The 25086-nt window shown below is 38.8% G+C and overlaps 1 protein-coding gene across 1 annotated transcript; it reads right to left on the bottom strand.

Moving 5' to 3' along the window:
- Positions 1 to 313: 313 nt before the first annotated feature.
- On the bottom strand, positions 314 to 25086 carry CEP97 (centrosomal protein 97). Its single transcript, XM_025283193.2, has 11 exons — positions 24862 to 25086; positions 22549 to 22691; positions 21663 to 21821; positions 20646 to 20747; positions 18758 to 18871; positions 18041 to 18207; positions 12920 to 13084; positions 11896 to 12020; positions 10427 to 11204; positions 7014 to 7089; positions 314 to 5363 (listed from the first exon to the last, which is right to left on the bottom strand). Exons 1-11 carry the CDS (start codon positions 24902 to 24904, stop codon positions 4659 to 4661), a joined length of 2577 nt encoding a protein of 858 aa, XP_025138978.1. The 5' UTR covers positions 24905 to 25086; the 3' UTR covers positions 314 to 4658.

Raw genomic sequence — 25086 nt, 5'->3', positions numbered from 1 at the left:
CAATTCTTAATTAACCAACTATATTATTGTGCTTAAGATGCCATAAGAAAATTCCACTGCTTGAGTGACTTAAACAAAATTCCACTGTTTGAGTGACTTAAATTTGTTTTCTCATATTTCTGGAGGCTAGAAGTCCAAGATCAGGATGCCAGCAGGTTTGGTGTTTGATGAAACCTCTCTTTTTGGCTTGCAGATGGCTGCCCTTTTGCTGTGTCATCAAATGGCCTTTCTTCTGGACATGCCCAAAAGAAAAAAATCTCGAGTCTTCCTCTTCTTACAACCACACAACTACTCATTATAAAAAACAAACAAATCACTCAAACACATATACAAATTTTTATTTAGAATTAGAGACTCAAATACAAATTAAGTACAATATAAATTAAACTTTCATAAAACAATCCACAACCACTTTAAATCATTTACTATTTCTACAATAAAAGAGAAACCTAAAAATAGTGAAAAGTCAAATTATTTTTAAACTCGTATTGTTAACAGTAAAATGGTTACAAAACACTCAAAGAAACTTAATCAGAAAATGAACAAAGCCTCTACAGAGTGATTCCTGTGTTCCACTAAAATAAATTAAGAAATTAAATTATAGTATGATTTCTACTCATTCACAAATAAAAAGCACCTCATTGTTAAAAGACAATTAATTATCTCTTTCTTTTGGGGCTACGAGGACTACTCTGTTTACTTGACTTTTAAATTTAATATGGCACAATAGGCTTGATCAATGAAAACAATATCACTAAAAATGCTTAGAATGTCCTTTACAGACCATTTTTGTTTTATTTCATAAATAAGGAGGTCATATATTTAAAAGTTAAAATATTATAATAAATATGTGGCAAAATAAATAATCAAGTCTTTTACTTTTCACTTGCAAGTGGGAAACTGACCAGACTCATTTTATATTTTCCCTTTTTATTATGTTTTAATTCTTCAGAAAAAAAAATTTTTTATATTTTATATTATTGTTATAAATCCAAGTCTAAGAATTGGTGCCAAAAAAACTAACTAAAGGGAGACAGTACATCTTAAGTCCATGTTGTTTCTAAAAATACTTATTAAAAGTAGAGCTAGACCTATCTTAAGTAGATTAACAGGAAAATACACTATTATGGTGTTTATATATTTAAAATAATCCAAAACAAAGGACAAATCCACTCAAGAATGGCACCCATATATTCAAGAATAAAGTATTTTCTATATATACTAACAACTGTGTGGCTAAATATTTTCCTAAAAACATGCATATTATAAGGCCTTTTGTAATTGAATTTATAAAACCAAACTATATTATTTATGTATCAACTGTCATGATTGAAGACTTCTGCATTATCAGGAGAGTTAAACTTTAACATCTGTTGTTCTGAGGAACTGAAGATGAAATATAATCAAACTAGCTTTTCACTAGAAAATTTTATATATCTCAGCAATCTGTTATACTTCTTGTCATCAATGAAATAGACTCCAAGATGTAATTATTCTTTCTAAATGTTAGTTTCTACTGCATTACTCTTTAAAACCCATTTTAATCAAATCACATTTCTTGGAGAAAATTCACTCAGGGTTCTGAACAAATTAGTTGTCTTCTACAAGCAACTCTGCTTGGAGTGGCAGAGCTCTAGCTCTTTTAGAAGTAGTTTTTCGCTTTCAAAGAAAATGAAAAATAAGTACAGACTTTCTACTGACTTACTAAAAGTAAAGAATAATAGAATGTGTATAATAAAATTCTGGAATAAAGTAATTTTTAAGTTTCCACAGTTTCTTTTCCTATAAACTAGCTGCTGCTGCTAAGTCGCTTCAGTCGTGTCCAACTCTGTGCGACCCCACAGATGGCAGCCTACCAGGCTTCTCTGTCCATGGGAGTTTCCAAGCAAGAGTACTGGAGTAGGGTGTCATTGCCTTCTCCGATAAACTAGCTATAATCTCAGAAAAGTCATCTAAGTTCTCTGTGCTTTAGTTTTATCTTTAAAACAAAGAGATTAGAATAGACAATCTCTAAGGTCCTTAAAATTCTCACATGATATGATTCTGTGCTTCTGAAGAAATATCTAATTGATGTACTGAATTGGCCATAAATAAGAGAGTTGAATTAAAATAGCACAGCTGAACTAAAAATCTATTAGAAAAACACAAATACTGTGGTAAAGCTCAACTTCCCAAACCATACGAGGCCCATTCCCTCGTCAGCCAGACCAATGAAGAGCCCACAGAGTTAAAACCAAATATCTTGGTTAAATAATTTTAAATTACACTGTAAACCTATTAAAATATATTATCTATGCCACAGTTTTCCTGCATTCTAATATACATTATTTTCATCCTATTTACATTCAAGATAATCTGTACAGTCAAGGTTGGGGGCTACTTAATATTCTTGCACTTCAAAACACTAGTAAAGTTAAACAGAATGAAGAATAGGATATTATTCATTATAATATTCTGCCAATTTCAAATTAAAAGTATGCTGAATACCATTTATGGGATAGAAAATCAAGGCAAAGGTAAAAAAAAGGAAATCTTGCTTGTAAATGCTAATACTCAAATGAATTCAGTTGTGTTTTGCCATTTCTCAAAAAAAAAGAAGAGGGAGGAGACATTGGAAGAAACCTACTAGGTAATACTGAACCACAACATTTCAGGAGCTTTTATGAGAAATTAACAAGAAATTAATGCACCATGAAGCAGCACTTTGGTACTAGTGCCGTGCAAGTTGGTTTTCCTTTTCTAACTATGGGCAGCAAATGAGGCACTTAACTATAAAATAGAAAAATAGGGTAGATTTAAGAAGAAATTCAAAATCATTCAGGAAAGATAATCAGCATTATTCAAAAAGTTAAAAATTCTATTTTTATTTAACACACATCAATGTTACACATGCATGCTTCACTAGGGAAAATCTTTTGAATGTTAAGACTGCTGTTTGTTTATAAGAGACAGAAAATCTTTCCTTTGCAAGAGATTCTGGATTTCTGAGAATGAAATCCAAGTCTTCTCAACCTGAGTGCTACATATTTAAAAACCGAGAGAAGTACATCTTACCCACAGTGAAGAAATGTTTCTAACTCTCAACATAGTATAACATGTGATCCCTGACTTTATTCTTGGAAGGATCAGCTTTTATTTTATGTAACTTCAAAGAAGGGGACCTAGTGACTAATGAATACATATTTAGCACCTAAATTTAGAGAACACTTAATTATTGCCATAGTTTTAAATCATTGTACACACAGACTGGGGGGAAGTCAGATATGTGTGTTCAATGATATTAGAACATTCTCAAAGATTAGAATCTCAAGCTTCCAAAAATTATCCTTGATTTGCGAATGCATTTATTAACATTCAAACACAATATTATCATTTCTTCCTGGAGTTACAGATATATACTCTTTTTAATGAGTAAAGAAATAAATGAGGTTTATTTTTTCTTTACCACCATTAAGTTGTCTTCCAAATGTGGCACTTTTTCAGATTTAGATGGAAAATAGTCCTTATAAAAAATGTCATTCCTATTCTACCACTGGTATTATTTTAGATGTTCTTTTCTATGAGGTCAAGAGTGAAGTCAATGACCATGGGCCTCTGCTGAAATATATAAGCAAATATAAAGCAGGAACAAAGAAAGCGTACATTAATTTCTGGCAATATATTGGCACATAAATGCTTATCTGTGCATGTGCTTAGTCACTCACTCGTGTCTGACTCTGTGACCTCATGGACTGTGGCCTGCCAGGTTCCTCTGTCCATGGGGATTCTCCAGGCAAGAATACTGGAGTAGGTTGCCATGCCCTCCTCCAGGGGATCATCCCGACCCAGGGATCGAACCCAGGTCTCCCACATTGCAGGTGGATTCTTTACCAACTGAGCCACCAGGGAATACTTGTCTATGGGGTGAAAAATCACTAAATGAAAAGATAATAAATGTTTGCTGGGATATTATCCCAAGTGAATGGAGCCTACACTTAACAGAAATATTCTTGTTGCCCTTTAAACAAGCTTCACTTTAATTCTGGACAGAAAACTTTGCTTCATATGTTGAAACTGATACATAACATTCAAGTTTTCCATGAAACAATTTAATTATCCCCACTGAAAAATCCTATCATCTTACCTTTTCTTCCTGTTTGCTTACAAGAAGTCTTTCGTGGATTCATAGGGAGGAAAAAGGCTTAAAAACACATGTTCTTACTCCAAAGAAGCTGGCAAATTTCAATAGTTCACAATCCTTCTATCTGTCATTTATATTTACTGTAGCAAATTGCATTCCTCACTATATAATTAACTTTCTCACATACAGAAGAATCAAAATTCTCTTATTTGTATCTTTAAGGTAAAATTTCTATCTCCTTTAAGGTATTCTAGTTTATTTCTGAAAGGACATGAATACATAAAAACATAGGAACACTGTTGATGCAATTTAGTTGTTAATAAAGTGCATGTGGCTTTCAATATAAATATTGTTTGATACATTATAGCTGAATAAAAAGCTAACAAAACAAAAAGGAAGATTTAGCTCAGTACCTACATTGCGGAGGAAAAAAAAATAGTAACAAAATTGGGAGAAATATTCTTCTTCCCCCCAAAAAAAGCCAACTGAAAATATTCTTAAATTAAATAGACTTCTGCTTTTCAAGCAACCAGACATGCTAAACAATAATACCAACATGCAATACCTGAAATGTAGAATCACATTCTGACTGCTGCCCTTGTACTTCTGCATTTAATTCACAATTCTCTGGTGTCTGGCTGACTTCATATTGCAAAGCAGGAGATACACCTTGAGCAACATCTACAGAAGCACTATCAGATAAGACGTCTAACCTTTCAGGGGAACGAGGTAGGTGAAGCTTACTATCTCCCATCCCTTCATCAAAGTGTCTCCTCTCATCAGCATCATCTAGCTGCTGAACTGAAGTTAGATACTGTTCAAGCAGACTATTATCCTGCTCATTGTTTGAGCCTTCCTTACTCCATTCACCATGCTCTTCACTAACATCCCCTACGTCTGACTCTTTGCCATACTTGACAGTGTCAATGGAATTCCCCATTGTGGAACTTTCACTACCTTCTGTGGAACTTTTTTCAAAATCCAAAGAATCCTGTAAACTGTGAACTTGTTCGGTTAAGGAGGAATGAAAACCAGAGTCTGGAAATTCTGGTAAGGATTTCTCTTGAGGAGCTTCATCAGGAGCAATGAACCAATCAGAATTTTGATCAGAAGACGGCTCCTGACTTTGGGTGAATAATGGAGGTTTAGATGGCACCAGAGTACTTGATATAGGGGGAACATCAATATGGCAGGAACTTAGATGCTGGTCCACAGTCTGTTGCCAAGCTTGTAGAGACCTTACCTGCAAACCAAAGGATACAGTTTCACTACAAAATATAAATCATGCCCATTTTACTACTGTCCTTTGAGGTTTTTTTTCCCCCTACACTCAGGAAGTCAGTAAACGGCAGATGGCAAAACTGGAGTTAGAAATGTCCTGACTCCCCTGATCCTTTCCACAGCACCCCCAGCTTAGACCTGGTTGGCAAAAGTGGTTCACGTTGTTGGAAAGCAGGAAAGCAGGGATGGGCCAAAGCAATTCATTTGCTTCTCCTAGAAAGATAATCAGAAGCACAATAACGCACATACAGCTCACTAAGGGGTCAATAAGGTTCTCAATACACTTAAGTCTATTTAACAAGACACAATAGAACCTATTAATATGAGTAGATTCTCTAAAATGGAAGTCTCATGCTAGATACCCATTTCAGATAAGAGTTTTTAAAAACTAACAATGTAGGATTTCCCCTGGTGGTACAGTGGATAAGAATCCCCCGGCCCATGCAGGCAACACAGGTTCAATCCTTGGTCTGGGAAGATTCTACACACCACAGAGGCCATGTGCCACAACTGCTGAAACTGGTGTGCCTAGAGCCTGTGCTCTGCAAGAGAAGCCGCCTCAACAAGAAGCCTGAGCACCACAGTGAAGAGCAGCCCCCATTTCCTGTAACCACAGAAAGCCCTCTTGCAGCAGTGAAGACCCAGCGCAACCAAAAATTAATTATTTTAAAAAGAGAGGGGAAAAAACCTAACAATGAAGTATACACAACTCTAAAATACCTAAAAATTCCTGGAGTTCTTGATAGTACGACCTTTACTTCTTTTTCTTTCTTTTGGCCGCGCCACACAGCTTGTGGGATCTTAGTTTCCTGACTAGGGATCAAACACATGCGCCCTGCAGGGGAAGGGTGCAATTCTAACCACTGGACTGCTAGGGGGTTCCCGGACCTTTACATTTTTAAAGTATACTTAGAACCTCAGAATTTGACTGTAACATCTGCAACAGGAAAGCAATATAGAGATTTTTTTAGTTTCCCTTAGACCATCCTTCAAGATAATCCTTGATAGTAGTTTTGATATTTATCTTTCCAGACCTTTTACTATGTATTTTCAAAAATAACAGTATAGATAAAATCCTATTATAACCAATTCTTTTCTAAAAATACTTCCAAGGAATAATCACCGAGAACTATTTGTGGGGATACAATAGTAGTAAAACCGATGTCTGAACTGTCCCCATAGCATGCTATTTCAGGATTCAAACTCGCTACCTGGAAGTCATGTGGACTTTTTAGGACACGCATATTGTAGCCATCACACACTGTTTCAGTCATCTTTCATTCAAATAGTCTTAAAAGATAAAACAAGACAGCTACTTGAAACTTAAATTGGGCCTTTTATATCTATTGGACAGTTTGTCCAATATCCTTCTTCGGTCGGTGCTATAGTTCTTTATCTTTCTAGTCAAAATTATGAAAATATTTTTGTTCAGATTAAATAAAATGTAACAAAATTCACTGTCCTAGTTCAGAGTTAGTGGCAGTGAACACAAACCACATCCTTAACCTTGAGAAAGGGTGCTACCTTACCTGTAACTATTCTATGATTATCTCAGTAAATCTAGAATTTTTCTTCATTTACACAGTAGGTAAGTCAGCAGGAAGGGGCTTACCTGGTTCCAAAGGAATCTGACAGCCTCTTCTTGAACAAATTTTTGAATCCGTTCTTCATCTCTTTCTTTTCTTAATCTACAATAATTCAAAGTCCATTACGGACACAAGAAAGGGTGCTTTGAATTGTACTTCTTATTATGACAAATAAACATATACATTGGAAAGAGATTAATAATCTAATAAGTGCTTTCCACTTTTAGAATATCTAAGTGAAACTTTAGTTTTAAACTATGACTCAACATAGAAGCCAAATTAGATGTGACTGAAATTCAGATTATACTGATTCTACAAAGTATTGCCAGTACTGAAAAATAAAATATTAAATGGCTCTTTTTTATCTGGCCTCAATTTTGCAGCCAAACACACAGGAGCAAGAGCAGCAGAAAGGATCAGGATCACAGCTTCAAAGAGAAGAAGAGAACTGGTCTTCTCTTTGAAGAGACCAGCAGGATTAATCCCATCAAATTTCACATCCCTATTTGCTCCAGGTCCTGACATGCTCCTTGCTATCATCAACAGACTTCCCTGTGCATAACTTCCCCTCATTCATTTAAGTTTCACTGTGGGCTCACTGTCTCCCCTCCATACTTAAAACTTATCACAAATCTAGGGTTCCCTTAGCTGTCCAGTCTCTCAAACTGTCACCCCATTTTGTTCTGAAACTCTGACCTACTTTCTCCAGCCCCTCAAGCCTTCTTACTGCACCATGTGGGACTCCTGAATTATAATCGGCAACCCCCCATATATACACTCAGCTTCTTCGCTGAACTTTTCCTTGACCAAATCAGACGCACTTCCAAGGGCACTGTAGCCCTTTCAAGTAGCAGCTATTTTTTTCACTTATACATCAGGGTCAGAACACTGCTTCCCACTGCTGTTTACAAATGATTCTTAACTTTCCTCCTGCAAGAACTCCAGCCATCTTGCTAAATTTCCCCCAACTCTTTTTCAAGTACTGAGCTCCCACTATTGGCACCCATTCACTGAAGCCTCAGCACTAGTATTCTTCTCTGCCCTGTTCCCCTGGTCATTTCTGGAGCCCTTGACACTCACATGGATGCTCTCACAATCATCTTCAGTCCCACTCTGGTAGTGGTGGCAGTGTAGTTGCTAAGTCATGTCAGTCCCACTCTAGACTCAAGTATTTTGACTACACCATTTAAAAAAACAATTTCAAGCACCAACACAAATCTCTCAGTTCACTTGTTCTTGCCACAATCTGCAACAACCTGGACACCCAATCCTCATCTATGACCACCATACAAATGATGTCTTTCTCCTGTCTTTCCTTTTACCTCATTTAAACTCCAAGATCTATCACTATAATCATCTCCCTTCAAAATGTCTTCAGCTCCCTTGATCTTCCCTCTCTCCCCTACCATGTTCACCTGGGAAAAAACCCACTCCTGGCTGAACCAGGTCCAAAATCAGAATAGAACAGCTGAGAGTTGCTGATAAAAATCACAGTTTGACTTGTTTCACACTTTTAAGTTTTTCCTCATACTTTCCAGCAGTTCTCCATTCCCTTTGTAAGTTCACTTTTAAGATAAACACTCCATACTTCACACCTCTCTCCTTCAGCCTCTCATCTCACATCCTCACCCCCTCATTTCCAAGTGCTGACCACATCTTGTATATTACTGAAAAAAGAAAAGCACCCATCAGACAGGACTTCCACATCCCCCACCATCAATACCTACCACCTTACCTGCCCCTGCTCCTACCTCACTCCCTCCGCTTGTGCACCGAACCTCTTCTCTCACCTTCTCAAGAACTTCCGCCCTGCACTTCTTTCATTGCCCTGCGCCATCAGTTTTTCCTTCCTTATTGAATCATTTCCACCAACACATAAACCTCCTCTATATCTCCCATCTTTAAAAAAGAAGCTTCTTAATTCCAGATTCTCCTCTGGCAACCACCTGATCCCTTCTCCTCCTCACAGCAACACTCGTCCAAAGCTGGTTGTGCTCACTCTTCACCTCTCTTTCACTATTCAGTCCTTTCCAAACTGACTTCATCCCACTACCCCCTGAAGCTACTCTTAGGAAGCTCACTGGGCAGGAAAGGGTTAACTTAGCAGGACTGAAATGTTCAAACTGGAACATCCTAAAGACAGGACTGGCCTTGACCAGCTTCTGAGAGATAACGTCTAAACCTTTGGAATATCCTGCCTGATTAGAGCACCTTTGTACCTCTGAGACCTTGGTTTATGCTAACAATGTGCTTTATGGTGAATACCAGTTTGGTTCACCTGAGGCCTTGGGCTACAATGTTATCAGTTTGAGGTTTGACCTTGGGTGGGGGCTGAGGTCTGAGTAGTTAAGGTCAGTCATATGGACTGACCTAGGTGACTGTCTGCCAATAAAAACCCCAGATGCCAAGCCTTGAGCAAGCTCTCTGGTTGGCAATACTTCATGTGCTTTCACTCATTGTTGCTTCAAGAATTGAGCCCCACCTGTAAAAGTGCACTGGAAGAAGACAACTAGAAGCCTGTACTTGGTCTCTCCTGAACTTTGCCCTGTGTGTATTCTCCTTTGCTGACTGTATCTATATCCTTTCACTCTAATAAACCATAATAAACATGATCATAAAGAATAGCTTTTTTGAGTCAAGAGTCCTTTTTGCAAATCAAACCTGGGGATAGTTTTGGGGACCCTCAAGACACAGTCACTGCCAGTTGCTGAATCGAGTATACAATTCTCAGTCCCATTACAGCTCCTCTCTTCTCTCTTGAAACATGGCCCTGCTGGAGCTGGGACACACTCTCTCCCAGTTCTCCTCCCACTCTGGCTGTCCCTTCTCAGTCTCTCTTACTCTTCCTCCTCTCCCACTTGATAATCTCAGTAAATACTGCCAGGCGCAGTACTGATACTCAGAATAAATCTATGAAATCCTAATTTCCCTGGGTGACAGTCATGAAAACTGTGAGCCATAGAATGAACACATAACTTCCACCACAGTCCCCAAATTTTAACCCCTTCTAAGTCCCTACTATTTTCCTTAATTCTTATGTCATCTACTGGGTTCTATGTAGACTTCCTCATCTTCTCATTTTTATGCTCATTCAGCTTTTCTACATTTTCTGTATCTTCTGTGTTTAGGTACATAGATGTCCATAAGGCATGCATTTCATTCAACATTTACTGCTATGCGGCATCTATATTTCAATTTCAGCACTAGATATGGAGGCATATATTGCAGTCCTTACTCTCAAGCTGCTTTCAGTACAGTGTCCTTGCTCTCAAGCTGTTTTCAGTACAGAGACAAACCTAGAGTGGCAACATGGTATGCAAAGTGTCCCAGCCACAAGCATTTGATTCAGTGTTCTGAATGAAAGCTAAGAATCTGACACCCCCAAACCAACAAAACAGCATCTTCACAGTAAAAGCCTTAAAAGAGACTTCTCACCCACCTCCTTATTTCCCCAGTTAGGCAGACAATGTGTTCTTGCATCCTGCGAAGACGGATTTCATAGCGCACATCTCTAGCTTGTGGGTTGTAGTTCCTGGCATAAAAGCCCCGCCAACAGGCCTGAAGCTTGGTGGCTGCTTCATTCAGTTTCTGGAGGGCAACTTTATCTTGTCCCAAAGGAACAGATTTCTGGGTTAACAGCCTGCAGGGAACTTTCTCTGAAGCTGTTTGAGACCTGGCTTCTTCACTGTATGGCTGCGTATGGAAGACATTGCATCCAACTGACTCAGGAAAAGACGTAAGACTGTGGGTGTGATCCTTCAAGCCAGCACTGGTGATTGTTGGCTCAGGACAAGGTAACAGTCCATCTTTCTCATTTACCCCTGTACCAACTGCACTTTTTGTCATCTGAACAGAATTCTCATTTGCAGCCCCCAAAGCCTTTTCCTCTTCCTTGTTTGATAAGCCCTGGTTTTCAGGCCCTTTCACAGATTCATCTGCAGCAGCATCATCTTCTAGGCTTAAGTTAATGCCTTGCAGCCTCAGCTCCACTGTAGGTGATACTGGAGACAGTCCTGATGCAACTGGCATAAAAGTAGACTCTGAAGAGAGGAGACTGCAATTTAACTTGTCCTCATCGGTCTGGATGTCTTCCAGATGCAGGTCATTTCGAGAATATCTTGCAGTGTGTACAGGGGTTGGAAAGTTATTCTTAACAGCATGTGATTGGTCATCATGACTGCTTATCCCAACCCAAGAATTGACTTGGATGACGGGTTCTAAAAGAATCAACAGAGTATCACTGGAAACAGTAAATATTTAAGGAGGGATTTTTTTTTCAGTTGTATCCCTTTAATGAAATCTAATCCTTCAAATATAGTAAAAGGCAATGAAATCATTTCAGTAATTTCCTCCAAAATGCCTTAAAATATCAAACCAAATATTTTTAAGGAACTTATTTCTTGCAATAATCAAAAAAATAATCAAAGTACTAGGTCAAGTCAAAAGGTGGCAGTCCTCTGAATGTTTTCAAAAATTAAGACTAAAAATTAACAGTTGCATATGTCTGTGTATATTGCTGTTGTTTAGCCACTAAGTCGTGTTTGACTCTTTTGCAACATGACCCCGTGGACTGTATAGCCTGCCAGGCTCCTCTGTCCATGAAATTTTCCAGGGAAGAATACTGGAGTGGGTTGCCATTTCCTTCTTTAGGGGATCTTTCTGACCCAGGGGTTGAATCCACATCTCCTGCATTGGCAGGTGGATTCTTTATCACTAAGAGAAAAGGGAAGCTGCCATTTGTGTAATATACATATATATATATATATATATATATATATATATGCAATCAAAGATCCAAATGTTCACTTGAGCTAACAAATAAAACATTCTGAAAATATGTACTGTTTCCTGTTTTATGATACCAAATAGATCAAACAAAAAGGGACTGGAGATCAGTTAACTTCTTACCGCTTTCTGGGACTACCTGGCCATCTTGAATGGGGCTGGAATGCTCTGGCACAAGGGATGCCCTTGATTCAACAGGAGACGACTCTTCATTGTGGCTCTGGTTCATTAACTGCCTCTGGTGAAATCTAAAATCAGAACACCTCATGTGATTTAACACAAATCAAAAAAAGAAAGCTTCTCTGCTTCCTTCAACAATTCGACAGGTAACAATGTCAAGAAGGGAGAAGTTTACAAATTTTCAAAGTACATACATTTAATGACTTCGAATTACAAAGTCTCATGGGTAGAAAATGTTAAGAAATTTATTTTTAAATCACATAGTCAGACACCATCATAAATATACACATACACACAAACCTTCAAAGACAGGATCTCTGATGAAAGAAGCAACTACTAAAAATGCTTCTAGCTATATAACATTAGTATTTTTTTTAAAGTTTTTCTAAAAGTTTTATTTATTATTTATTTTTGGCTGCGTTGGGTCTTTGTTGCTGTGCATGGGCTTTCTCTAGTTGTGGTGAGCAGGAGCTACTCTTCGTTCTGGTGCACAGGCTTCTCACTGCAAGTGGCCTCTCTTGTTGCAGAGCTCGGGCTCTAGAGCTCAGGCTCAGTAGCTGTGGTGCACAGGATTAGCTGCTTCACAGCATGTGCCATCTTCCCGGACCAGGAATCAAACCTATGTCTCCTGCATTGCCAGGCGGATACTTAACCACTGGACCACCAGGGAAGTCTCTGTAAGGTTAGTATTTTAAAGCCCATGTAAAACACCCACATTAAAAGAACAAATGAAGTTCTTTTAAATCCCAGGCTGCCAGGCTGCGAGGCTCTCCCCACTCAGGAAATGACCAGCAAGCAATGCAGCTGCTGGGGAGGAAACCAGACTGCACTGCATGGTTTGGCTCCTCTGCAAGACCGCTGTGGTGACCAGGGCCCCAGGGATCCAGAAACGTGGCTGCAGCACTCTCTCCAATCCTATTAACTCTGCAGGAAAGTCTCATCAGCCGCTACAGATAAATGCGCTCACCTCTGCTTGCTCAGAATCTTCTCTAGCTTGGCATCCTCTGCAGTCTGAAGGCCCAGCGTAGAAGTGAGAGGACAGACTGTAGCCAGATACTGGACAAGCTGGATGTGCTGGCCAGGCCGATACGCTCTCCCCTTGCCTTGACTATACAGCCATTCAGCTTTTAAACTGGAATTGGGGGACAGAAAGAAGGGCTGGCACTGGGGTAGACAAGATACATTTTCAAGTAATAATGATCTTCCTTCTTAATTTGCCTTTCCAGCATCACTAGATGTTTTTCATGAGTAACATTTAAGTTAAAAAGAAAAATTATCCTCTGCTTTACTCTCCTTACTCTTGTAATGTTTTAAACTTTTTTTTTTTGCTTAGCGGCACTTCCAATGATTTGTACTAAATGGTTCCAAATATTTTAAAATTACCTTCAAAGAAGCAATAAGTATTCTCTCCATTCACTGTCAAACTGAACTACCTAAATACATAAATTGTGTTTAAATCCATTAGCTCATAATGATAGTTTTTTTAAAGCCAACTGGTCACAGTTGAAGGATGCTAGTGAGCTACCATCTCATTATTTTTAAAACCTGATAAAGGGGGAGAATTAAATATTATTAATTCCATCTTTCCTATACAAACTATACCAATGAGTAACCAAATAGTTACTTCACAGAAGTATTCCAGCTTATTTAAAAATGAATTATAGAATTAAAATTTCACCATTTTGCAACTCTCAATGAATTAATGATTTAGGCATTGATCATTAATAGCTACTCATAACGTAAGAGACAACCAGATACCACGTGCTTCTCAACAGGACCCAAAAAGCTGTCCTTGACCCACAAAAATCTGATCCTCCACCTCCAACTACCCATTTACAGAAAACACAAAAGGGGAGAATATGTCAAAGCACATGGGGACGCAGCAATTGGCAAAATAAGCACAGTAGGAAACTCTGTAGGACAAATAATCTGATTTCTTCAATAACCAAAAAGAGAAGAGAAAGCAAAGCAAAGAGACAGGGGGCCCATAGAGAGATCTGAAAGCATCATCTTGGACCTCTAGCCAAGCTGACCTTTCAAATGACTCCAGCCCTGACTGTGATCACATCACAAGATCCCAAGTGAGAATGACCAAATCAGCACAGCCAACCCATGCAGCACGCAATAAATAGTAAACTTTTAAGATACTGTAAAAGACAGCAAGAAAGATATATTTTAAATACATCAAGCAATTACATTGCATGGCCTTATTTGGAACCAGTTTCCAAAATTCTATTTAAAAACAGCATTTATGAGGACTAAACGTAAGCACTTAATATTTGGTGTTATTAAGGAATTCCTGTTAAATGTTTTGAGATGTGATAACAGTATTGTAGCTATTTCTTTACAGACTGACATTTCCCAAACGTCCCACATACCTCCCAAATTGGAATGATTATGAATAAGGCTGGAGTGATTATGTTTGGAGTGATTATGAATAAGGCTGCTATGAACATGCTTACGCATTTTTTCTGGCATACATAAGCTCCTATTTCTATATTTCTAGGGTATATAGCAAAGTCAAACTGTTGAGTCATAGGGTATTTATATGTTTAAATTCAGTAAATACTGTTAGTTTTTCAAAGTGACTGCATGATTTATACTCCTAGAATAGTTAATGAGAGTGCCAATTGCTCTACATAGCCATCAAAACTAAACATATTGCTCATACTTCTAATTTTAGCTACTCTGGTGGGAGCTCCATAACAACAAGGAAAAAAAATAATCTTTCTAAATTATCAAAAAGTCACTATAGTGGGGAGGGGAGTTATGATGAGTGGGACAAAGAAGACCTCTGCAGTGCTGGTTATATTTAGTCTTCTTTTCAATGGTGATTATATACATATTCTAAAATATTACATTTTAAACTATTTCTAAATTATATGCTATCACAACAAACTGGAAAATTCTTAAAGAGACGGGAATACCAGACCACCTGACATGCCTCCTGAGAAATCTGTATGCAGGTCAGGAAGCAACAGTTAGAACTGGACATGGAACTACAGACTGGTGCCAAATAGAAAAAGGAGTATGTCAAGGCTATATAATGTCACCCTGCTTATTTAACTTATATGCAGAGTACATCATGAGAAACGCTGGGCTGGATGAAGCACAAGCTGGAATCAAGATTGCTGGGAGAAATATCAATAATATCATCAGACAGGCAGATGACATGACCCTTATGGCAGAAAGTGAAGAGGAACTAAAGAGCCTCTTGATGAAAGTGAAAGAGGAGAGTGAAAAAGTTGGCTTAAAACTCAACATTCAGAAAACTAAGATCATAGCATCTGGTCCCATCACTTCATGGCAAATAGATGGGGAAACAATGGAAACAGTGACAGACTTTATTTTGAGGGGCTCCAAAATCACTGCAGGTGGTGACTGCAGCCATGAAATTAAAAGACGCTTGCTCCTTGGAAGAAAAGTTATGACCAACCTAGACAGCATATTAAAAAGAGACATTACTTTGCCAACAAAGGTCCATCCAGACAAAGCTATGGTTTTTCCAGTAGTCATGTATGGATGTGAGAGTTGGAGTATAAAGAAAGCTGAGCACCAAAGAATTGATGCTTTTGAATTATGGTGTTGGAGAAGACACTTGAGAGTCCCTTGGACTGCAAGGAGAACAAACCAGTCAATCCTAAAGAAAATCAGTTCTGGATATTCATTGGAAGGACAGATGCTGAAGCTGAAGCTCCAATATTTTGGCCACCTGATGGGAAGAACTGACTCATTTGAAAAGACCCTGATGCTGGGAAAGATTGAAGGCAGGCAGGAGAAGGTACGACAGAGGATGAGATGGTTGGATGGCATCACCGACCTGACGGACATGAGTTTGAGTAAGCTCCAGGAGTTGATGATGGACAGGGAAGCCTGGTGTGCTGCAGTCCTTGGGGTCACAAAGAGCTGGACACTACTAAGTGACTGAACTGAACTGAACCCCATAGAGAGAGAATCGAGAGAGAAGCTACCCCCTCAAAAAGTCTACTCTTCCCAACCTCCTGAAGTCTCTGAAATTAGACATTTGCAAAACTTTAGGGAGAAAGTTTTTAAAAAAGACGCAAATTCACCTTTAAGTCACTTTGATTAAAACCATTTTCACAGTATAGAGACATAGCTTGTAAGGAATTGCCTGGCATTTCAGTGGTTAGGACTCTAAGCTCTCACTGCTGAGGGTCCAGGTTCAATCCCTAGTTGGGAAACTAAGATCCCATAAGTTGAGTGGTGCAGCCAAAAACAAACAAACAAAAATCTCTTCAATTCCTACTCCTTATCCCTAAGTAATGGGTTTCCCCAATGGCTCAGTGGCAAAGCATCCACCTGCAATGCAAGAGATGTGGGTTTGATCCCTGGGTTAGGAAGATCACTTGGAGGAGGAAACGGGAATCCATTCCAGTATTACTACCTGGAAAATCCCATGGACAGAGGAGCCTGACAGGCTACAGTCCAAAGATTCAGAGCTGGACATGACTGAGCGACTGAACACACACACATTCCTAAGTAATAATGCCAATTATTATTTATTAAGCCCATACCACATGATCAGTATGCTATACCCATTATCCTTAATCCTCAATCTTTAATCCTCAGAGCATACTTCAAAGTTAGGTACCAGATTTTACAGATGAGAAAACTAAAGATCAAAGAAGTTAAGGAACTTGCCCAGGCCACACAGCTAATGGGTGGTAGGGAAAGATGTGAAGCTTTCTCTTGTCTCTCCTGACCAGGTCTCATTTCTCCTCCCAGGTCTCTTTTTATGCCAAACCCTTATCTCCGCCCATCTCACCATGGTACTTCCCACATATGAAAATGTTACCAGTCCTCCTCTCTCAGCCCATCTCACCATGATACCTCCCACATATGAAAATGTTATCAGTCCTACTCCCCTAGAAAAATCTGGTAACGTCTTTCTCTTAAAAGAAAATCCAAGTAAATCCATATTCCAGCTTTAGAATTAACCAAGTTTGAAACACCAACAAGGTGTTTGAGGACAAAGCAGCACTCACTGCAGGAAAAATGAAAAGCCACACTTGTTTGCAGGCAAACTAGAGCTGACATACGTCAGCCTTCCCCAGCACCACCACTGTGTAGCTCCTGGCTGCCATTCCTCACTGCCCCCACCCTGTTCACGAGATGAAAACAGAAGGGAGAAAGACAAGGAAAATCTACCACTCCTCCTCCCATTGGAAACCACCCCCAAGTGACCATCAGTCTCTGCAACAGAAGGACAAAAACGGTGAGGAAGAATATGACATGAGTTGAGCCCATGAATGCACTTATGTATGCACTGAAAAGAGGTGGAAGGAGGCAGTGATGAGGATAAAGTCATCTCAATTCTCACTATCCTCTCTAACTCCACCCCTTCTTGTCTACAACCTTGATCCTTACCTCCCCTATAGCTCTGATCCCACTGATCATGTGCCAGCTTCCAGAACACCCCATCATGCAGGGGTCCGAGTTCTGAGCTGAAGAAATCATCAATGATCTAGAGAAAGGGGATTCCCACTTCCACTGCTTCATAGCTAGAAGGTGAGGATCAGTCAGTATGTCTGCTACCAGCTCCAAATCGGAACTCTGCATGCATTTTCCCACAGTCACTTTCATAAAGAGTAGTTGGGTCCAAAGGTGTTGTTAATAGTGTCTTTACAATATGATGGATGCAAGTTTTTGTGGGACTGATCTAAAATCCCACACAGCACCCATAACATGGTCTCTATACAGAAATACTCCAAGCTTCAAACAACTGAATAACAAAAGAATCTTTAGAATTCAATTTGTTGTATGTTGGGCATGAAATTTAACTCACTACCCCCAACCTCTAAGACTGATACTTATTTATTATTCTTTTTTAGAAAAGATAGAAAATCCTAAATGAACAGCACAGAGTCTACTAACCCGGGTCTCCCATGCTGCAGGCAGATGCTTTACCATCTGAGTCAACAGGGAAGCCTACTATATAACTGTACTAATGACTAATTTCTAAATTCATATTTCAAGCAATATTCAGCTTCTTAATTTGTAGTAAGCTAGAAATGAGCTTGTTAGTTAATTTCCATGATAAATGTGACATTAAAGGGGTTACGTTCACCTTTCCTTCTGAGAAATCACATATCCATCTAGGACTCGGAGGCTTAGGCACCAGCTGACGATGTATGGCCGATAGTCAAACCCTGGGATGGAAGGTGTTGCCATCACACATGGATTGTTCATGATTGACAACTGTTCCAGTTCAGTTAAAGATGCCAGAAAAGAGACCTGGAACAAAGGACATCTTTGTTGAATGAAATGGACTACTCAGTGGCAAGCACGGGGCTTCTGCTGATTACACATCTATGGCAGTTTGAGAATGCAACAATTTCCCTCTTGTTTTGAAAAGTGACAAGTAACACTCTTATATTATCCACTGACTCCAAAAATTCCAACAATATGGCCATCTGTTCTTGCTGCACAAAGTCCTTTAGAAAGCACTGCTTCCTAGCAAAGAGAACCCTATTTTGAAAACATAATAGAAGCCAGAAAAAGGTACAGAGTATGCCTTATTAACCCCTTTAATGTAGATGTCCCTCCACCAATGATCACTTCCCAGTGGAGTAAAGAGTGCAGCATTACAAATGAAATTAAGCCTTAATAACCTACTGACATTAAATAAAAGTGGAAAGAAAAATAATAGTCTTTTAGAGCCAAGTGTTTCATCCTGATAGCAGTTTCTTCCAAGATGCTCATCTAAAGCAAGCTCACCACCTTTTCCTGCATCTTTCCTGAGTTTCCAGCTCCCGGGATCCCATAAGATACCCTCAAATTTTACCTCATTTAAGTCCCGGATTTCATTTTCCGCCAAAGAAAGTATAGCAAGACATCTGGGTAGATAAGCAGGTGCCATTCTAAGAGAGGTGATGATATTTCCATGTAAAAGCAGGGTCTTGAAAGTAAAAATGCAATGAATTACAAGTGGAAATAGACAAACTGGTCTATTTTGATAAAACCAAAATAATGTATACAAAAGGAAAGTGATCTATTTTATTATAACCTCTCATCACACATAAATCAAAGACTGTTAATGCTAGAAGGGTCCTAGGTGGTCATTTGGTCCAACTCCTTTTCACATCCATATTCTAAGCTCAAGAAAGTTTAAAGACTTACCAAAGAACATATGCTTAGTTTAGCAAAAGGCATGTTGCAAGTTATTTAAATTTGAGCAACTTTCAACATACTTGTTCATTTCCTTTTAAAACATCAAAATAGAGGGTGAGAAAAGTGAAAGAAAACATTCATTGAAACAAAGCTACAGGGAATTCCCTGGTGGTCCTGTGGTTAGGACTCTGCGCTTCCACTGCAGAGGGTACGGGTTCCATCCCTGGTTAGGGAAATAAGGTATCCTGCATGCCACCAAAACAACAACAACAAAAAAGAGAAACAATCAGGCAGCAACAGCAACAACAAAAAGAAACAATCAGGTAGAAAGCAAATTTTCCAAAAGAGAGAGATAACCCACAAACTACGATTTGCAACTATATTCTCTTGGTAACTTAAAACCTGAGGAAGGTAGAATGTACTTGATAAACCTGACTCAAATTCAAATTAAGACAGCAACAATGAAAAATAAACTGAAGACTCTCAACACCAGGATTCTGAAAAAGTAATCATGCCTCCATTCTAGAAAGAAAAAAAAAACTTTCAATCATCTTTAGTTCATTTGAATTCTCTCAGTATCTGACTACATTAAATTGTTTAAAGTAATTGTTGCTAAAAATGATTTCTGCTAAAAAAATGGCAAAAGTTGAGCTAATAATGCTATTTCTGAGGCTTAATGAAGTCATCTCATGCTAATGATATCCAACGGAGTTAAAATATGGAAAAAGCCTACTCATGTTTTATGAAGCTGATGATTCCAACTGTTACATATTTATTTTATTGCATTCCCCTCCATAAAAAGTGCTATAGGTCACAGACTTTCTAAAGTGAGGTTAATTTTGATAATTTAATAATATCTACCACTAAAAGGAAATAGCAATCTTCAGTGTCAAACAGGAATGATTACTCTTAACCCCACCAACACGTTATGCACTATTGATGCTACACAACTAAAGTTGCTAATGTTGACGGATTAGGCATGAAGGGAATTTCATCATGTTTGTTGAACAGTAAATGAGCATTAACTTTAACTACAATGACCAGTTTCAGTTAAAGTAAATCAGTAATAGAAATTAACAACAAAAAGTTTCATACTTAATTTCTGGTATAGTAAGGAGATCCAACCAGTCCACTCTAAAGGAGATCAGCCCTGGGTGTTCTTTGGAAGGACTGATGCTAAAGCTGAAACTCCAGTACTTTGGCCACCTCATGTGAAGAGTTGACTTGTTGGAAAAGACTCTGATGCTGGGAGGGATTGGGGGCAGGAGGAAAAGGGGACGACAGAGGATGAGATGGCTGGATGGCATCACCGACTCAATGGACATGAGTTTGAGTGAACTCCGGGAGTTGGTGATGGACAGGGAGGCCTGACGTGCTGCGATTCATGGGGTTGCAAAGAGTCGGACATGACTGAGCAACTGAATTGAACTGAACTGAATAGAATTTTTATCATAATGAACACAATTTATTCTTGCAGACCTATATATATATGGATCAATTAGGTCACTTTCTTTTGGTATTTTAGTATAAAATTTCAGAAATGACATAGAAAACACACTTACCTTCAGTGATACCAATTTAGATACATCACCTATCTGGGGTATGTTATTGTCTGATAAATCGAGATGTTGTAGAGAGGTGCAGGTGTTGATTTGTTCCATGGCCTATTACAAGAAAAGGAAATGTATTTCATGCACACAATATCAAAAAATTCAAGTCTTCCCTACTTCCTTGTAGCTGACCCTCTTCCCTCTTTCTTATTGTCAGAAGCAGAGGAGCAGTGCTTCACAAGAGAAAGACGAGGCAGTGCCAACAGAATTTGGCATATTGTTATATAGCAAGTTTCTACCTTCATTATCCCTCTAGAGCAGAGGATCATATCATGCCAGATACTTACAGCTTGAAGGACAATGATGACACATGACAGTTGATATAGCATAGAGTTTACAAGTTAACATTGGAGCTAAACTGCCTGGATTCAAATCCTGGCTCAGCAACTTCTTGAGTGTGTGAGCTTAGGCAAGTTACTTAACTTCTCTGTACTTCAGTTTCTTCATATATATAATACACATAAAGATTGTACCTGCTTTATAGGCTGTCATGAGACTGAATGACTTAAAACAGTTAAGGTTGTTAGAAGAGCAAACCTTACATGCTTGATAAGTCAGTTCTCTTCATTTAATACAGTTCCCTTTCTACAATATCAAAAAATAAGACACAGACAACAAAAAATACAAACAATGAAAAAAAAAAAAAGACACAGAAATACTGATTAACTTACCCAAAATGATAGAGTTACTAAGTGGTGGAAGCAGGACCAGAACTGAGAGCTCCTGACTTCTAAAACATTATATTCTCCACTGTACCATTAAACATGCTTAATTCTGCATGAATTTTCAAAATGAGATTTTTTTTTTTTTTGAGTTTATGGTAACTGAAATTATCTCTGGGGAATGGGAGTGGATACTTTTATTTTTTATTCTACTTAATTCTCTACTGCTTAAATTCCTTTTTCATAGCAAATACTTTTGTGAAGTTAAAAAAAAACTACTAAAAAAAAAAAGAAAGAAAGAATTCACCTTGAGATTATTTCCTGCCAAATTCAGCCATTCCAAATGAACTAGTTCCTTTAGGCCTTCCACATAGCCAATGCTATTATGAGGCAAATTTAACACCCTGAGTTGGGTCAGTTTGGCTACACCCATCATCCGCACCAGCCTATTATTAGCCACTGACAACTGAGAAAAGAAAACATATCATTATTCTTAGGGTAAAATATAAATATTACTTTCACATTAGGGTGGTTAAAAAGATTTGTTTATATGGTCAAACATTCCCAAGTATATAAACTCAGTTTGTACTTTTCACATATATTGTCTAAATATTCTGCAGTGTAACTATTATTGCAGTCACTCCTAAGCAATAGAAAATAGAGATAAAGTTGAACAATCCCACACCTCCTCCAAGTACTAAAAGAAAATATCTTCAACACAGCAACTACTTGAGAATGTGAACTCCACAATAATGGAGTCCTTACTTTGTCTCCATCAAAATCTAGAACAATGTCAGACACATAAGAACGGTCCAGTAAATGTTGAATGAACGATTGAATCAACTCTTTACCTCCACCATGAGGTAACATAAAATGTTATGTTATTTAGCCAACATAAAATGTTTTCTGGTTTAACAAATGCTCTTTGTATAGTCTACTTTAAAGGTGACAAAAAAGTGTTAATCTTCAGGAGAAATTTTAAAATTATCATTTAATAGTCATCATGCAAAAATTAATTTTTAAATTTTTTACTATTTTATTTTAAAATTTATTTTAGCTATTAATTCTTTTTAATTTAAGGTAATACCTACTACTTTCTGGCTTACAGAGTTACATTTGTTATCTTACTGCTTTATTTTGTATAATAACAAACTGGTCTTATATAACTATTTCCCCCACATAGCAATACCTACCTGTACTAATCGCTTGCATTTCTCAAGATTTTCCAATTTAATAATCTGATTTTTATCCAGAATCAAAGTATGAATATCAGCTTCACAGGGTAAGTTTGGGCTTAATTTCTGTAGCCCTTGCCCTGACCAATTGACCACTGATCCTTGAAAAGAGAAGGGAAATTGTTAGAAAACACAAATACAAAGCTGAGCACAGGGATAAAATTATACTCATAAAATCTTATACATTTAGAGTTAGAAAACACTAAAGTAAAATAAATATCAAGAGTTTAAAGCAATCGATTAAGTGACTACAGAATGAAATTATTCATTTTCCCTTAGAAGTATCAGATTATACCTAGATTTCAATATTCACGTATGGATGTGACAGTTGGACCATAAAGAAGGCTGAGTGCCAAAGAACTGATGCTTTTGAACTGTGGTGTTGGAGAAGACTCTTGAGAGTCCCTTGTACTGCAAGGAGAACAAACCAGTCCATTCTAAAGGAGATCAGTCCTGAATGTTCATTGGAAGGACTGATGCTGAAGCTGAAACTCCAATACTTTGGCCACTTGATGGGAAGAACTGACTCTTGGAAAAGACCCTGATGCCGTGAAAGTCTGAAGGCAGGTGAAGGGGAGGACAGAGGAGGAGATGGTTGGATGCTATCATCGACTCAATGGACATGAGTTTGAGCAAGCTCTGGGAAATGGTGAAGGACAGGGAAGCCTGGCATGCTGCAGTCCATGCGGTCACAAAGAGAGGGACATGACTGAGTGACTGAAGAACAACAACTCAAGTTTCTGTTATATTAAATACTCTGGAATTCTTCACATTTAAATGGGAACTATTATTCCATATTTTATGCCTAAGTAATGACAGTAGTTTTTTAGATGTAACTAATCTTTTGATAGAGATCAACCTGCTTACAATCTAACTACCAGTATACCATAAAGAGCCCAGATTGTTTTGAAAATCAAAGTATAGTTATGTTGACTTATCTACAAGATGGGAATACCTACTTCATTACACTGATATGGAGATGAAAATCGAAACCGTAGGAACAGCACTTAATCCCATTCCTGGCACACAGCATTCAATAATATGATTTGGTATACTTAACAGACGTTCAAATTCTGTTTGAACCACTAAACACGGTGGTTTATTGGGCAAGTTATTGATTTCTTTGGGGCTCACTTTTCTACTAAGATAGGAATACTTATAATAATACCTGACTTATAATGTTGTTACAGAGAAAATGAGATAATGTTTAAAAAAAAAAAGACACTCAGAACATAATCTGGCTCATATAAAAAGTGCTCTTTAAATGTTAACTGCTATTATTATCAGTACATTCATAGCCGCGGTGGGCTGAGGAGGTGGAGTTTAAGAGAAGTAGATATCTGAAGGGGGAGGGGCTAGAGAAACTGCCAATTTCAAATTTCTACCCAGATTAAGATTACTGTGGGAAATAATTATGCAAGATAGCTCTCCTGAAGGATATCAACATTTTTCCATTGTCTAAGGGCTTCTAGCATTTGGGAGGACAGGTGGTCATTGGATTTAAGAGTTTGATGAAAGCTATATACCGACCCAGGAAAATGCAGAGCCTCTGCACACAATTCAAAGGGATCGAAACACCTCTTCGACCCTCTCTCTCACATAATGAGCCAGAACTAAGCGGTGGAAAAGGGCCTTGACCCTCCGCCCTGCCCGAGCTGTAACCAAAACAAAGGAACTCCGCTCACACAGCACCCACGGAAGCACCCACGCCCCACGCTCCGCTGGGCAGCGACCAAACTAGATCCCAGAATACCGTCTGCATAACAAGGGGTGGTGAAGAGTGGGCTCCGAATAATCCTCAGATTTTATCTTGGCCACTGGGACACTTCCAAGAAAGAGCCCAACGTCAATCTAGGGAACTGTGTTAGATAGTTTCTTGAGCGTTCTAGGAACTGAGAGAAAGGGGGAGATTCTATAGTTTTCACCTGGGTACCCAGAACTCAACGTAAACATCCAAGAACGGTCACCGCAGCCAGAAACCCGCAGACCAGGTATCCTTAGGAGCGCGGGATCCGCGGCGCCGGGTAGCGCTAAGGTCTCCGGGGGCTTGTAGTCCCTTGCTTGGACCTCGCCGCGACGCCGCAGAGCGAGGCAGCGCCTGAGGGACTACAACTCCCAGAGGGCAGCGCGCCTCCGCGAAGCCCACAACTCTGCATCAAAAGAACTGGTCCAGAACTGCACCCATTAAACCTAGTCTTCTCTCCACCTGGCAACTATTTAATTCAGTTCTATGGAGTAAACCTTGGCACCCAAGGGTGGGGATCGCCTTACCTTCTCCAGGAGGCAAAGCCGCGGCGGCTGGCGCCGCCGCCATACTTTCCGCTTGCTGTTAATACCAGGCAACCGTCCTCCGACTGCTCGGTGGAGCTAGTGGTCGGGAGGAGCGAGCTTGAAACTACAGCTCCCAGGGTGCACGGCACCCAAACGGCCCAATTGGCTGCCTGAAACTAATGATGCGAAACCCGGGTTAGAATCTAAGCAGCAATGAGTTTGGGA

Source organism: Bubalus bubalis, chromosome 1, assembly GCF_019923935.1.
Source record: "Bubalus bubalis isolate 160015118507 breed Murrah chromosome 1, NDDB_SH_1, whole genome shotgun sequence".
Lineage (NCBI taxonomy): Eukaryota > Metazoa > Chordata > Mammalia > Artiodactyla > Bovidae > Bubalus > Bubalus bubalis.
Note: the sequence above shows the minus strand (reverse complement) of the source record. Positions and strands in the feature narration are given on the sequence as shown.

Coding starts and splice junctions, on each gene's coding strand:
- CEP97 (XM_025283193.2), bottom strand. CDS start 24,904: ATGGCGGCGGCGCCAGCCGCCGCGGCTTTGCCTCCTGGAGAAG. Junction 22,692..24,861: donor GGCTTTGCCTCCTGGAGAAG/GTAAGGCGATCC, acceptor TCTCTTTTCAAG/GATCAGTGGTCAATTGGTCA. Junction 18,872..20,645: donor CTAAATTGGTATCACTGAAG/GTAAGTGTGTTT, acceptor TTTACTTTCAAG/ACCCTGCTTTTACATGGAAA.